General features: G+C 36.2%; 1 protein-coding gene across 2 annotated transcripts in view; it reads right to left on the bottom strand.

Annotated features, from left to right (window-relative positions):
* Positions 1 to 17503, bottom strand: part of LOC126754917 (nicotinamidase) — a 39859-nt gene that overhangs the window by 7272 nt on the left and 15084 nt on the right. The window contains exons 1-3 of one of the 2 annotated variants that reach the window (XM_050467126.1): positions 8380 to 8677; positions 8076 to 8233; positions 6670 to 6856 (exon numbers count right to left, since the gene is read on the bottom strand). In XM_050467126.1, the coding sequence (XP_050323083.1) occupies positions 6670 to 6856; positions 8076 to 8161 (273 nt within the window). In that variant the 5' untranslated portion in view covers positions 8162 to 8233; positions 8380 to 8677. Of the gene's footprint in view, positions 1 to 6669; positions 6857 to 8075; positions 8234 to 8379; positions 8678 to 17503 lie in introns of those variants that run through there. The other variant, XM_050467134.1, reaches the window with a different exon arrangement.

Here is a 17503-nt window from a genome sequence, read left to right as displayed (position 1 = left end):
AAAAAATTTTGTAAAATTATTATTTTAAGGAGCGCACCTAACAATTGTAAAAAAAAAATTAGCGTATATCTATAAATATTCTAGGAACTCACAGTAGGCCTTTTTATAAAAAAAAAATCATAATTTTTGAAGTAACAAGCGCTCTCCGACGGCGCTAAAACAAAATTCTCCACTGCTAATCCGGACTTCTCGATGCATGAAACATCAAAAAAAAATTCTCTACTAGAACATTTCATCCTAAAAAGGATCTACGCTCAAAAAATGTTCAAAGAATTACAAAAAAGAGTTCAATTTTACCCTAAATTGTGGTTGTTTTGTGGACTGCGCGCAGCCTCCTGAGCGCCAATGTTTTATTATTTGTTTATCAATCTTATTATCAATATAACAATAAGACGCTCTTTCAAAAAATATTTACTCGCTTCTTATTCTACATTTTTTACTGTTATTATAAGTAAGAGAAACAAATGTGTAATAACAAGTCATTACTTACTCTCCACTTTCATTTCCGTGAGTACAGCAAATTTTAATGATTGCAGCCCACTGTGATTATTAGTAAAGCGCACAGCAAGCAAGTAACTGTAAAAATATAATGTGCTAACACAGCTGCGCCAGCTGGTTTCTTTGTACAATGGATAAGGTGGTTATTCTTTAGACTGTTAATAGTTCACGACCTCAATTGAATTACTGGTCAAAGCACTCTTTGGCGCAAAATAAAAAAATCACATAAACAAACGAAAATTATTGCTTCACAGAAACTTGAGCGCTGAAATTATGTTAAAATTATGTAATAATAAATGCTGTGGAAAGAATTGCAGAATATTTGCAAAATACCACAAATTGTACACCGTGTCGTATGAGCAACACAGAATTTATAAGGCACTTGTATGAATGCTCGGCACATTTGCTGCATAACTTTTAAAGTTGTTTTTTTAATGTATGAATTGAATTATAAAATGTTGTAAGAAGAAAATAGTTAGGGTGGGTCCAAAAAAAAAAACCAAAGGAGCAATTCAAAATTATTTTTATACCCTGAAAAGGGCATATTAAGTTTGCCACGAAGTTTGTAACACACAGAAGGAAGCGTCGGAGACCCTATAAAGTATTTATATAACTATATAAATGATCAGTGTGTCGATTTAGCCATATCCGTCTGTCCGTCTGTATATATACGAACTAGTCCCTCAGTTTTTAAGATATCGTTTTGAAATTTTGCAAACGTCATTTTCTCTTCCAGAAGCTGCTCATTTGTCGGAACTGCCGATATCGGACCACTATAACATATAGCTGTCATACAAACTGAACGATAGGAATCAAGTTCTTGTATAGAAAACTTTCGCATTTGACGTGGTATCTTCACGAAATTTGGTATAGGTTATTTTCTAAGGCAACAATGTAATATCGGAAGAAATTGTTCAGATTAGTTAACTATAGCATATAGCTGTCATACAAACTGAACACATAGTTACTAAAATAAATGCCCCTGTAAAGGGTATATTAGCTTCGGTGCAGCCGAAGTTAACGTTTTTTCTTGTTTTCATTAAGTTATGAAATTCATAAGAAAAAAATTTTACCTTACAATAATAAAAACAAGTAAGGAAGGGCTAAGTTCGGGTGTCACCGAACATTTTATACTCTCGCACGATAAAGTGATAATCGAGATTTCATTATCAGTCATTTACATATTTTTCAAATACCGTATTTGTGTAAAGTTTTATTCCCCTATCATCATTGGTTCCTAATGTATATATTATACAGAGAAGGCATCAGATGGAATTCAAAATAGCGTTATATTGGAAGAAGGCGTGGTTGTGAACCGATTTTACCCATATTTCGTACATGTCATCAGGGTGTTAAGAAAATATTATATACCGAATTTCATTGAAATCGGTCTAGTAGTTCCCGAGATATGGTTTTGGGTCCATAAGTGGGCGACGCCACCCCCATTTTCAATTTTTAAAAAAAGCCTAGGTGCAGCTTCCTTCTGCCATTTCTTCCGTAAAACTTAGTGTTGCTGACGTTTTTTGTTAGTCGGTTAACGCACTTTTAGTGATTTTCAACATAACCTTTGTATGGGAGGTGGGCGTGGTATTATCCGATTATTTCCATTTTTGAACTGTATGTGGAAATGCCTGAAGAAAACGAATGTGTAGAGTTTGGTTGACATAGCTATAGTAGTTTCCGAGATATGTACAAAAAACTTAGTAGGGGGCGGGGCCACGCCCACTTTTCCAAAAAAAATACGTCCAAATATGCCCCACCCTAATGCGATCCTTTGTGCCAAATTTCACTTTAATATCTTTATTTATGGCTTAGTTATGACACTTTATAGGTTTTCGGTTTCCGCCATTTTGTGGGCATGGCAGTTGGCCGATTTTGCCCATCTTCGAACTTAACCTTCTTATGGAGCCAGGGAATATGTGTACCAAGTTTCATCATGATATCTCAATTTTTACTCAAGTTACAGCTTGCACGGACGGACGGACGGACGGACAGACAGACATCCGGATTTCAACTCTACTCGTCACCCTGATCACTTTGGTATATATAACCCTATATCTGACTCTTTTAGTTTTAGGACTTACAAACAACCGTTATGTGAACAAAACCATAATACTCTCCTTAGCAACTTTGTTGCGAGAGTATAAAAATTTAATATTTATATATCGACACTTAAAATGCAAAATAACGTAACATCACTTTTCAAAAGTTTACAGACGAAAGAAAAACGATAAAATGAAAACCACTCATTTTGAAACAAAATTTGAGTTTTGGTTATAAATTGGTTATATATTGGTTATCTTGGTTATCTGACAGCCGAAGCTGAAAATTTTATGCTACATACATATATGTAATATGTTATGGTGAATCGTCAGTAATAAGGAACCCAATTTCAATTTTTTTGATTGTACGTTGTTTTGCATTTAAGATGACGATATATACATACATATAGTTATATTTCTATTATTTTTATTCATTACAGCACACCAAATTAGGAAATAAAACACTATGTAACAATATCCTCCCACAGTGCACTCATACAAACTGCATATGCTTACATACTTACACGCCTGCAACCATCAACAGCCGGAAATTACTTTAACACCTTTCCTCCTCCGCACATACAAAATCAAAATTTTCACATACACACCTCCACACAAACACAACACACATCCGCACACACAAGTCCATACGCTCACGTCAATTGCAAGAATTTTACGCTTGCAGCCTTCCACCATCGTTAAGTTTAGCGCCAACTTCGCCTGCCCCACCAAGCACTGCTTGTCATTTGCTTGCTTGTGGACGTCATGGCAATGTCAGATTGAAATTGAATTGCGCTGCTTGCCAGACAGGATGGCGCACACATACCCGCACTAATACACCGACAGGGCTAAATGTCGAAAGGGTAAATAAAATCAATTTTCAATAAAAAGCCAATTCCGGTTACGTTCTCAGGCTAAAAGAAGCAGCAAAATATTTTCGCCTGTTTTCGTAATTCAAAAGTTCCTTCTCAACTCGACAGGCAGCAGGATGTATTATTTTTATTTATGATTTACAAAGTAAAATTTATTGCAACTTTGTGTTAAATTTATCGTGAGGTAAAATTTTATTTAAAGCGCATTTGTTGGCTGCAGTTTAGAGAAAAAATAAATACCGTTGAACTTCCCCAACACGAATCATCATAATCCACAAAAAAGCTGCAAGTGCTTTTATAGAAAACTTTTTCATTTGATCAGATATGTTCTTAAAATTGTATTTGGATTATTAACTAAAACAATAGTAAAACCTCAAAACAAATCGTTCAGATCAAATCACTATAGCATATAGCTGTTATACAAACTGACCAATCGAAATCAAGTTCTTGTAAGGAATCTTTTGTATTCGTGAAGCGTATTATAGCTTCTGTGCAACCCAAATTAACGTTTTTATACTCTCGCAACAAAGTTGCTAAGGAGAGTATTATAGTTTTGTTCACATAACGGTTGTTTGTAAGTCCTAAAACTAAAAGAGTCAGATATAGGGTTATATATACCAAAGTGAACAGGGTGATGAGTAGAGTTAAAATTCGGAAGTCTGTCTGTCCGTCCGTCCGTCTGTCCGTCCGTCCGTGCAAGCTGTAACTTGAGTGAAAATTGACATATCATGATGAAACTTGGTACACGTATTCCTTGGCTCCATAAGAAGGTTAAGTTCGAAGATGGGCAAAATCGGCCCACTGCCACGCCCACAAAATGGCGGAAACCGAAAACCTATAAAGTGTCATAACTAAGCCATAAATAAAGATATTAAAGTGAAATTTGGCACAAAGGATTGCATTAGGGAGGGGCATATTTGGGCGTAATTTTTTTGGAAAAGTGGGCGTGGCCCCGCCCCCTACTAAGTTTTTTGTACATATCTCGGAAACTACTATAGCTATGTCAACCAAACTCTACAGAGTCGTTTCCTTCAGGCATTTCCATATACAGTTCAAAAATGGAAGAAATCGGATAATAACCACGCCCACCTCCCATACAAAGATTATGTTGAAAATCACTAAAAGTGCGTATCTAAATGACGGATAATGCAATCTCGATTATCACTTTATCATGCGAGAGTATAAAATGTTCGGTGACACCCGAACTTAGTCCTTCCTTACTTGTTTTTTTTTTTTGCTTTTTCTTATAATCGCATACATGCAAAAGTTAGCAATAATCTGCCTTCACAGGAAGCAATCATCTTTTCGCCGAACGCTTTAGAAAATAGAACGATTCGTAGAAATATAAATATATAGTTCTCGTAAATGATTTATTTATACTGTGGCACTTAGTAGGCATCCAGCAATATAAATAAATACGACAAAGGGGCGATTAATCAACTTCAAAGTAAATGCAATTATAGCGCATATTGAATCGGCTAAGCGATGTATGTGTATATCCATAGTGTAGTGTAGAGTTGCACAAAGCACATAACTAGTCACGGATTTAAAAAATATTTTTTTTTATTAGTCGTCAGCCCTCCGGAGGCATGAAAATCATTTCCCATAAAACTAGTTAGCAGTTCGGGATCGGTTTAAAATTTTTTCGATCCCTCCAAAATCTTTCAGAGATCTCAACTCTTATAGCAATAATAAATAATAATAATATTTTAGTTGCAAAAAAGTTATCATTGTTTTTTTTTCAGCAAAAAACCTCATTTAAGAACAAGATATGTAACATTATATACGTAAACGAATTTTGGCGAAATTAATATGTACATACAATATTAGGGTGGGTAAAAAGAAGAATATTTTTTCCCTTGGTATCCTAACTAAAAAGTTCTTAGGCATCTCTGAGAAAGTTTCTCCAAGTATGTATGTTTACGTATTTATTTATTAGGGTGGATCAAAAAAATTATGCTCGCTTGGTACTCTGAAAAATAGATTCTAAGACACCGCTATAAAAGTCTCGACAAGTATGAGCTCGCATTTGTATCGGAAGGTCCTCCGAATTACCCTTTTCAAATGTCGTTCATAACTACTTGAAAAAATATCTTGTTTCATAGATTTTCTATTAAATAGAATACCATAATAAAGGTCTGCACCGATTTTTTCCTAAACTTAACCGTTTAAATGAGACTAATGGTTGACGTTTGCTTATTGTAAGGCAATATTTTTTCTTATGAACTTCATAACTCAATAAAACAACATTTTAAATCGCTTGTTTCGTACTTTTTGACCCACCCTAACTATTTTTTCTTATGAATTTTATAACTCAATGAAAAGTAATAATTTTAAACTGTTTGGTAGGAAATTCATTGCTCTAACCAAATGGTGCAGGACCTTACCGTTACAATTTATAGCTTCAACTTGGTGAGTTCTTCCTAGATGTGTCTAAGAACCAGTTTTTCAGAGAAACAATCGGAAAAAAATGCGATTTTTATGACCCACCCTAATATATGATTATACATATCTCATATTAGCAACAAACCGCAGCTTAAGCACACGTGATCTAAAATTTGCATATTTATTGATTTTGTAATTGGTATTGTTCAAATGCAGTAATTCTGCGAGCCTTTAAACCACAGCTAAAACACAAAGTAGCTTTAAACGCCTATGCGCATATCGCCTACAATCCACATATCATACATTGATCCCCATAACTAAATTGAAGCACAAATTGACCTTCAGCGCTTTTGCGCGCAATATGTAAATCCTTCTGGATGCTATGTTCAGGATTCAGTGGAATTCCGTTGATTGCAGGATTTTCACTGCAAGCGATACGCCAATGTAAAGCAACGGCAACGAAAGGCGGGTAATAACCAACCGTATCAGAGGAAAAAAATACAATTGTTGACAACTGCATTACGCAGACTTGATTTTTATGAGTTTTTGACGTCGCCAACGCTTTGTAGCAGCATTTAATAGAATAAAGCTCACAGCAACACAATTCGCTGTGACATAACTCAATCAAGTTGCAAGCGGCCATATGTAAATTCGTTTTTTATGTGCCGGGAGAAGCACAAAAATTAATATTGTTTACTGCACAGACATGCCATACATTCACATACTGCATTCAAACGTAGACATAGTGCTCCACATATATTTACTTTCATTCCACAATAAAGCCATACATACAAACGCTCAAGTGCACCAAAAGCTCTCAGTGCGTACACGTGTGTGTGTGTATGTTTGTATGTATATGCGCATTTACTTACGGTTTTAATCCAACGATTCCAGCAGAACTTAAATTCCTCCCTGTCTATGTAGCCATCAGCATCGGTATCGAATACTTCGAAAATCTCCTGCAGCCGTTCAGCTGGCACATCGTAAATGTGCCCCTTATCGTTTCGGAATAATGCCCGACAGATGAGTGTAAATTCGGCCAAATTCAGACGGTCATCGCTGTAAGCATAAGCGGAGAAGGATTACCCTTAAGTGCATACTTGTAAATATATATAAACATTCTTGCTTTTATACACACGAATTAACACCCAGAGGGAGACATCGGAGTCTATAAAGCATACGTATAAATTAACAGCTATATCTTTAAGTAATTTTATATGGATTATTGCCTAAAGCGGTGGTGCAATCGTTCAGATCGGATCACTTTAACATATAGCTGTCATATAAACTGAGCGATCAAATTCAGGGCCTTGTATAGACAACTTTTTTATACGGCAAGATATCTTCACGAAATTTGGCACATAGTATTGCCAAAGTTAACGGTACCATTTTCCAAAAAATTGTTCAGATCGGATTGTTTTAACATATAGCTGTCATACAAACTGAACAATCGAAAACAAGTCCTTGTATGGACAACTTGTTAAAATGGCAAGATACCTTCACGAAATTTGACACATAGCATTGCCAAAGTTAACGGTACTATCTTCCGAAAAATTGTTCAAATCGGATTACTATAACATATAGCTGCCATACAAACTGAGCGATCAAATTCAGGGCCTTGTATAGACAACTTTTTTATACGGCAAGATATCTTCACGAAATTTGGCACATAGTATTGCCAAAGTTAACGGTACCATTTTCCAAAAAATTGTTTAGATCAAATCACTATAGCATATAGCTGTCATACAAAATAAACGATCGGAACCAAGTGCTTGTAAGGAGGACTTTTTCAGTTGACGAGATATCTACAAGAAATTTGTTCACAGTTTTGAGTATCTATTGCTTGCAAGATATGTAGCTAAAAACCATGCCTACTCTTGAAATTATTATAAATAATAACGGTATCAAGAACAACATTTTTTCTTTTGATTACTCAACGAGGACTTGCAAGGCGAAGTTACTCCACCAAAAACACTATCCCAATTTGTTTGAGGCTATGCTAAGTAACATGTTTATTAATTATATATGGCATTGCTAGATATATTCCACGCGTTTTAGCTTAAATACATTTAATATTATATCGTTCGCACACCTTCTGATCTGAAGGAAACATGGAAAATCCAAAAGAAAAAAAAATTGCCTCAACTTTTAAAGCTTTCATAAATATAAATTTGCACTTCAACTATTGTTGCACTTTTTAATTACTTTTTTGTCGCCATAAAATTTGTCACAGCACATTAAATATAATTTTTATTACAAAAGAACTTAAAACACTCACCCGTCCTTATCGAAAGCGGTGAAGCAAGCATCCATTGCTGAACCGTTTGGATCGTCGATTACAATTGGCGGTGTTGGTGAGTCCATTCTCACGGAAATGTCTGCTTGCAACCAAATTTTATACCGCCAAGAAAGTCGAAAACAAACACAACAATGCACCTGCAAGTAGAAGTAATGCTCAAGTCATGTATTAAGCAACGACAGTATAGCCTTGGTGGTTAAATGCCACTAACACGCCACCCTTGCACTCACATACACACATGCACACATACAGACACACATATGTATGTGTCGTATAAACTCACGTTCGTGTTTAGTTAAAACCTCAAATTGAAGTACAAAACGCTTTCCAGTTAAAAAGCTATAAATCGCCACTTTGTCACCAACACCACTAAATACTAGAAGGCAGCGAGCGTTTCGATGACGTCTGAAGGATATCACTGTATGGCGGAGGAAGTGAAAAATGCTTTATAATACGCTAAACGTGCCAAAAGTCTACCAAAAAATTCACTGTCGATCTGCGGCAGCGCTAGTCAGACGACTAACTGCTAAACGCTTAAGCGGCAGCGTTTTTGTTGTCACCATGCAGCGCGTTTTCACGCTAAATGCTTCAATGATTTATCGAAATAACAAAACGCGCTGCACCTATACGCTCAGGAAGTGCGCTGCCGTGGGTGTGGTCGCCATAGCGATCGGCTGGCTTCTTTATGGCCTGCGCATATGTATGGAGCTAAGTACACTTCGCGTATAACTTTCGAGCATTTTCATTCAGCGGTTTTGTGGGACTTCAATGCACCTTACTACCTACACACGCACATATACATATATGAATTTACCGCAATTTTAGCTGTGTTAAGTGGCGCGAAACATGAGCAGCGATGAGCGTGCAAGCTACGCTGAAAGCGTCCGAGGCGTTAGAGGCGTGCGGTAGGCGTATGCGACCGCCTGCCGCATCAAATAAGTAATACGCAAATGATGAATCGTTTGAAAGCATTAAAGCTACTTTTTAACTGCATACATACATACATATGTATATGCTCGCATGTGCAAGTAAATAATGACAACGGAAAATGTTAATGACAAAGTGATTTCAGCAATTTGCACAATGCCCATACATACATATATTATCTAATGTTGTTATTATTACTAAGTATTTTTAGATTTAGAGAAATTTATTTTTAAGTTTCTTTTTTTCACTACATTTTTGCCTAAAACATAAAGTTTTTTGATTAAAATTTTCTAGAAAATTTTAGATAAGAAAAAAAAACACATTTTCATATATTCTAAAACAAATCTTTATCAATAATACAATAAAACAATTTTCTATACACTTCTTATATATACATAAGTCTCGGCTGGGTTGGCTTTTAGTGACTTCAACGAATATCGGGTTTTTGATTTCGGCTCTTTGTTGGAGCGCTATTCGCTAGATGGTTGGACAGTTTCTAGATCATATTTATAAGCCCAGACCTCATCACAGATAATGATATGTTTGGTAAATGTAGCGCTCTCAATTCCATTCTCAAATATCTCATTTGCGACTTCGGTTTTGTAAAAGATTCAGGTCTTCATACCCGTTTCATACCCAAAACACTAACCCAAATGTGTTGAATTGATCCATAAGACATTTTGAGATTTTTTTGTCGCATCGGTTTAAATGGACCAATCCGGGTCAAATTTGATCATATGGTATATCAAAATAAATCTGCAACTTAAAGCCTTTCGTTAAAAAAATGCAAAGAAATTTCAGGTTTCTAAAACCAAAGCAATTATTTTTTCTTGCAAAAATCTCGACGAATTCAAATAGTCTCTTTAGAGTGTATGAGAAGCCTCACTAATACAACACATACCGGCTAACACAACTTACAAAGCTGCTACTTCTAGGCACAATGCAGCTTAGGAACATTGAAGGGATTATTACAGGGCTAATACACTTAAGATCGCACACCAGAAAATGGAAAAAGTAGATTCGGCGGAATGCCGAGCATGCGCTTAGGATGCTGAGACGCTGGAACATTATATATGCGAATGTCAAGTCGTCAGCTGTATGAAAAGGGACATATTCCACGGCTCCCAATACTCCAACTTAAGAGACGTTGGGCAGCTGCGATGGAAAATAATCAGGTTTTTTGCAAATCCACGGATTTTTTGGTTAAAGCTTTTAGTGGTTACCACCCAGGAGCACAAAAGACCTAATGATGACCCAAGTGCGGCCGCCTATGCAACTTTCAAGACAGCTCAATTCTATTAGTAATAGAATAAATTTATTAGTGTAATACCGAAATATATCGTATTGTGTTAAAAAGGCTTCTTTTATTCGTTAAATCATTTAGTTTCTCGATGGCATTGTCGTTGAAAACATATTTTCACGAACTCACTTCAATTGATTTGGCGTCTATTGAATGATTATGATATCATTCAAGCTCAAATTAAATTTAATTAATATTTCAGGTATATGCTTCTAGGAAAGAGTCCTCAATTAATCTGTATAATCTGAAATTTAATGCGAAATTTATTTGCCAAAAAAGCTCTTCAATTATTTTCGGAATTGCGGTATCAAATGCTTCACCTAAAAGCTAAATGTGAGGGCAGGAATGTTATTCCGTGAATTTTTAAATAAAAGTTGTACATTTCGTTGTTTTTCTACGAATTATTTCATTTTGCTTTTAATTTTTTTTTTTTTGTGTACGGTTTTTTTGTAAATATAATGTAATCTTGAAAGGTATTTACCAATTATTGTTCTCTCTATCGAATTTATCGAAAGTATTTTGTTACAAAAGCTTTTCAAATTTTTTTAGAATTCGGTTTGAACTCAAAGCCATTCGTTCAAAAAATAGTACGAAGATCTTCAAGGAAGAATTTAAGCCAAATGAATTTTATCAGAAAAAATGCTTGAAAGGCATAAATAATATAGAAAAATTAATCAATGAACATTAAAATTGTTTGTTGTTGTTTCAAGAGCGCTCAAGGTACATGTATTAAACTCGCTCTCAGGCTCGCAAAAAACTTTCAAACAATGAGCTTTTAATTAATGCGAATAATATAGAAATACATATATACATACATACGTATTCATTTGAACATTTATCTACTTATATTAAGTTAGTAATACAATTAATTTATTATGTTAATACTGGAGTAATGATACCGGAAACGCTAAACGCGCTCACTTCTTCGACAAATTCTAAAAACATATTTCCAAGAACACGCGGCTTCCGCTGAAAGACTTATGCTTTACAAACTCACTGGAGTATTTTCATCAAATTGAATTGGTATTTCAGGTATGTATAATGCTTCTAGGAAAGTAGACCAAATATTTGATAGTAGTGCGCACTATGGTAGACCAAAAGGTGATTCAATAGAACAAACCTTGCATAAATCAATATTTAAATGCTGTGCAATTTAACTTTTATATTTCAGGATTAGAGAGCAAAAGCAAATTTTAAACGTCGAAAATCATTTTATTGTTTTTCAAAGTTCTATATACTTTTGCAAGCATTTGAAGTACTTGTTGCAGCAGTTCTGCCACTCTGATTGAGGTATCTCGAAAACATGCGACCCTGCAGATGTCGAAAGACGTTGACCTATCAGTTTACTTTTAATCGTATGTGAATAAAAGTAGGTCATCCGGTGCCAAGTTAGAACTATACGGTGGTCAAATCTCAAACATGCCGTTGTTTTAGTCAATGTGTCAGAGTTCGCTTTGTCGTGGTGAAGAGTGATCCGTCTTCGGAGATTAGTTTTCCTATTTTCTTCAAAAACTACTGCCAAACAAATGTTTGTATTTCACTCAGACTTTACTGCTCCCCATTGTTCTAGTGATATGTTTGCGATATGTCCATTTTTTCCAAAAAAAAAGGACTTGCTTGGAAATAATTCGTGCGCCAACAACTTTTGTTGGATGCAGCTCATACGTATAAACCCATGATGCATCATCTGTCATTATTATATTTTAACATTTATTTATATTTTAACATTTCTCTCGACCAATCGACATGCGCTTGTTTTTGAGCGATTGACAAATGGTTTGGGAGCCAACGTGAACAATTTTTTTCTTACAATAAAATATTCAGGCAATATTGAATGTATGCTGGTTCCACTAAGACCTATAGTTGTCTCACTCTCACGATTGACGATCTTGCCATATCAGTTTGAGCTCAACATCAATAGTTTCCGGAACAGCAACTGATTTTGAACGATCTGCACGAAATTCGTCTTGGATCCTATTGAGTTCACCATACCATCAATAAACACTGGTACTTTATGAAGTTTCATCGCCTTATATTTAAGTAAGTTCATCGGCGCTCTGTTGCTGAGTTAGTTCACTTCGAAAGTTGTAAAAAATAATCGAGCGAACATGTTTGCGATTTAATTTCAATCATTTGCCGAGATGAATATTTTAAGTGACTGTAAACAACCCAAATAACGCTCTTATGTCAAAACGTGCTGAGTTTTTATAACACCAAAAATGTCAAAATTCACGATAAAGTTGTGAGTTGCTGGTTTTCAATGCAAGGGCTGCCAAATCCCGAAATATTTTCCAATATAATGCCACGGATTGATTACTTCTGAGCTTTTGCTATTTTCAACATTGCCTGGTACTACCATAATCATATTTTATTAGGAAGTATCTTCCGCTTATTTATATGTTCAGGGTTAAAGAATGCATTTTAGGTATATTACCTAAAATATTAACATAAACTGTTAAACAAAAAACCAATTGTTTAGCTTTTCACAGTGTGTCGCGATGCATAGCGTTGGATTTCAATAGGCCACTTAATCGTGACACAAAAACTGCACGAATATTGTATTTTAGCATGGGCTTCTTTAACCAACCGCCTTGAACGTTCCAAAGAAATTCAATATTGGCAGCCCACTATTTACCCAGGAATAAAGACCTCTTTGAACAATAAAGTAAAATGAAGCAAAGCTGCCAATAATGTGCATGTTAATGACGTCATAGGCATACTGGCATGCAAGAAATATGTGTCGGAAAAATTTTCAATAAAAATGTTGTGAATGTGATGAAATGTCCCACATATTATTTACACGCCATTCAATGACTGATACAAGCGTACTTCCACCACAACCGGCCCCAATAGATAGGAGCGTGTAGCAGAAACTAATTATGACCCAGAAAGTGAAGCATAAAGAACACAAGTCAAAAACAATTGCAGGAGAGCTTATGAATACATAAGCATACATACACAGGACATACGGCACAAGACGTGCGGTATGTATGTAAGGAAGAAAGCTGTATGCTTTTGCGATCGGACGAAAGTCTTTGCTGCCGTATATTGGCAGAGGGAAATATTATGAAACTTGATTGCCAGGTGACTGCAAATATACGTAAATATAAACGAACGAGAAGCACACATACATTCAACAATGTATGCGTTAGGCTTGCAAATAATAGCTGATTGTTGATTGCTGGTTATTGTTGAAACCAAAAGGCCGGTTGGCATATTCATTTGTGTTCCCATCTCGCACGAGCGCACAATCGAAGTCATAACATTGTATTTTTCAGTGATTGTGTACATGTGGAACGCACATATCGTTTGAGTGTGTGCCTACTACACGCACACATATATATGTACATACACATACATACAAAAACATATACATACATACACATTTGGCGCTATCATTTGTTATTGTGCGTACGTGTGATGCTCTATGGACAATGTCAATGCGTGTGTGGTTATAAAAACCAACAACAACAACAACAAAAATAGCAATAGCAAGGCATAACTCATACGAGTATGTTCCAAATATTCTGTTGCACGAATGCAGTTGCAGCTGCGTATGGCATATTTTATGCAATACTCCACCAGAGAGATGGATGTGCTTGCTTGTATATGTATGTGCGTGTAAATGTGAGTACGACAAATTGCATTTCCGCTTAGAATTCGATAACCACAGCGCAGTGTTGAATTTCCAATACAATTTTAATATGTTCTATTTAAGATGCGGGGACTTTACATTTAAGCTATGCTAAATTGCTGATTGGCTTGGTCGATGAGTTACAGCTCGCTTGCTGATTGGTTCAGGCATTTTTAAATTTTGTCCATTTAAACTAAGAGGGCAAGCCGAATCGATGGAAAAAAATTACCTAAATTGGTAAAACTTTATTTTATGTTCTTGTATAGTTTGATGACCATTTGTCATTTAAGCCCACTGACAAAAAAAATATCATGTTAGTATCAGAGTGTTATCATATTATATTTTGGTTATTGTTTTGGGTATTAATCAGGTATGTATATAACATAATAACAACATTATAAAAAATTAACAAATAGGTCGCCATTGAGCTGCTTAGTAGAGGATTCTACATTCATCAAACGCATCATTGCTGATGACGCGCCATGAGGTCATGAATATGACGTTGAAACAGTCCAACAATCTAGCGAATGGCGCTGTAAAAATGAATAAAAGCCGAAAAAACCAAAATTCGCTGAAAACACCGAAGTCGTTGAACTCTTTTCAGCCGAAGCTTGTAACAAGTGTAAAGAAATTTGATTAAGAGGAGCCTTTTTTGAAGGCGATAATTCAGATTTATATTAAAATAAGTGAAAATGGAATTTTTGATCTGATGATATAGTAATTATATACCATATATAGCACTTTCACGGTCCGAAATGTGTTTAACCCATTCTATTATGTGCTTTTCTTTTGAGTGGGGGGCAATAATTTCTCCTAACTCAAATATCCAGCTTATATTCATCTTTCGCATTACTTGGCTTTTAAGGGAAACACTAGAGTTCGGAGGTGTCGCATAGAAGTACATATTCCGCAAATTGCAAGCCAATTTGAAATCACTACTGAACTTGCAGCTTCTTTTTCTTTTTTTTCTGAACTGAAGTCTTTTTCTTATATTTCCTAAAAACATATATTTTTATAGCCACTATGGGAACGTATACATATATCGTTAAGAAAAAGAAGAAGACTTCACTTCGAATCTTAAATTTGATACCCTGAGCAGGATATATTAAGTTTGCCACAAAGTTTTTAACACCAAGAAAGAAACTACGGGGACCTTATAAAATTATCATCTTGATGAGCTGAGTCGATTTAACCATGTGCGTACGTTCGTCAGTCTGAGATATCGATCTGAAATTTTGCACACGTCCTTTCCTCTCCAAAAAGCTGCGCATTTGTCAAAAACACTGATCTCGGACCACTCTAGCATATAGCTGTCATACAAACTTGACGAAGGGAAAACAAATGCTTGTATGGAAAACTTTTATATTTCACAAGATATCTTCACGAAATTTAGCAGGGATCATTATTTAAAGTAATAATGCAATCTCCGAAAAAATTGTTCACATCGGACCACTATAGCATATAGCTGTCATACAAACTGAATCATCGGAAACTAGTTCTTGTAAGGAACGTTTTTTATTTGTGAAGGATATTATAGCTGCAACCGAAGATAACGATTTTTAATGTGTTTTTGTAACATAAAAGTATAAACTAATTCCACTATAAAAACTTTTAGGCAATTATTCCTGTATTATTCTTGTATATAAAGTAAACTTACTCACATTTCATCTCACTCAATTCAACAGTCATATGTGTCCTTATACATGTATATATATATATATATATATATATTTTACAAAAGACCAACCAACAGTTATTATAAAATATTTAATCGCATGCAGCTTCAAATTGCTAGATCAGCTAAGCATCATTTACGCGTGCCCACATGTCCGCAGTAGTTCGACCTCCGGGGCGTATGAGTGATATGCCATACATGCGAAACTACCCAATCGCTGTGACCGCTGACTCGGCGTACGCGTTGGGCAATTGTTTGCCTTGCATGCCGCTCGAAATTTTTGGGGCAGTGCTGCGCCAACAATACCCACTGATCCCAACAGCAGCGCACAAAACAACAAAAAAGCAATTGCCATTGCACACTGACAGAAGGTATTTGTGCAAGCGGAATTTATGTTGCAGCAGACAAAAGCTTTAATTGCTTTCTTATTTATTGGTGTGTGCGTAGAGCGAACACCGAAATTTGCAAACGCATGGACTTGCTCGCACTTTATTATGCAGTGCTGCTGTCCGGCAGCATAGGACAGCCAACCAGCTATTCGTTGAATGCCTATGAGTATGCGTGTATGTTTGTGAGTGCGTATGTGTATGTGTGCCTTGTTGCCGCTTGCGCTTGCTGGCAATTGTAATTGCTTGCTGGGAATTATTGAAAATGCAAATTTGTTTTCATACAATTTTGCCTTGAAAGCCATACTATTTTTTCGTCTTCTTTTGTAATTTGCTGCGCAAAGGTCACACATTGCAGAGGTTGTCGGCTGTCGACTGTCGGTTGCAGTTTTGCAGTGGCAAACTTTAAGTTGACTATTGTTTGCTTGATTTTATCTTTATGACTTCTAACCGAAATCGAAATGTATGGGCGCGCTGTGACTTGAAGTTTAACCAAATTTTGTTGGCATGCAACGAGAGGTGTAAATGTTTAATGTGGGTTTTATTTTTAAATGCCTGTCCTAGGGTTTGCTGTGGGCTTTAAGGGGTTACGTAGGTGGGTTTCATGGCTTCGAAAATCGATTTTTTTTATTGTCTTATTCAGCTCATTATCATCTTTGGAATCTTTTGTTTAATGCTCAAGTTGATCCGATTTTTCGTTCAACCTTCCTCAGGGTTGTATAATGGATTTGGAACCCACTATGTATAAAACGCCCCCAATGAAAACGGAACAACGGCCTCGGCTGAGAGACCCCCTTTTGGTAACGACCATGGCAAACGCATTAAGAATTACGATTTAAGGGCTTGCGCCTGGTATGTCCGGTCCCTTAATTGGTAAGGTGCCGCTGCCCAGCTGGTTGATGTCCGCGTAAAAGTAAAGGCTGACATCACCGCCGCGGGACAAGAACTGAAACAAGTACGCCCCGACGGAAGAGAAGGACGATGTGACCAAAGATGTCTTCTATGAGTGCTTGGAGCGCACCTATGAGACCTGCCCAATTCAGCCTCCATTCCCAAATGATTATCTGCATTACTAGATTCCAGCATAGACAAATTCATCAAGCTATCTGGCTGTCTCCGGATCGAAAAGCCACCAACCAGATTGATCATATTGTGATAGATGGAAGACACGTTTCTAGTGTTTTACACGTGTGTTAGCTCTGAGGTCCGAACATCGACTCGGACCATTATCTTGTTGCAGTCAAAATACGCACCTGCCACTGTGCGGCAAAAAACGCACGTCAACAAACACAAGGAAGTTTCAACGTCGGGAAACTGCAATCACAACAGACAGCTGAACAAAATGCGTGAGTACGAAGAGCTAGATAACCAGGCCGACAGGGGTTATGCTCAAAAATTTTACGAAAAGTTGTTCATACTCTTGTAGAACCCCAAGAGGTGATCTAGTGACTAATGCCCAGAGCATACTAAAATTATAGAGGGAAT

The sequence above is a fragment of the Bactrocera neohumeralis genome, chromosome 2 (genome assembly GCF_024586455.1).
Source record: "Bactrocera neohumeralis isolate Rockhampton chromosome 2, APGP_CSIRO_Bneo_wtdbg2-racon-allhic-juicebox.fasta_v2, whole genome shotgun sequence".
Lineage (NCBI taxonomy): Eukaryota > Metazoa > Arthropoda > Insecta > Diptera > Tephritidae > Bactrocera > Bactrocera neohumeralis.
This window is presented reverse-complemented; position numbering and strand designations above follow the sequence as displayed.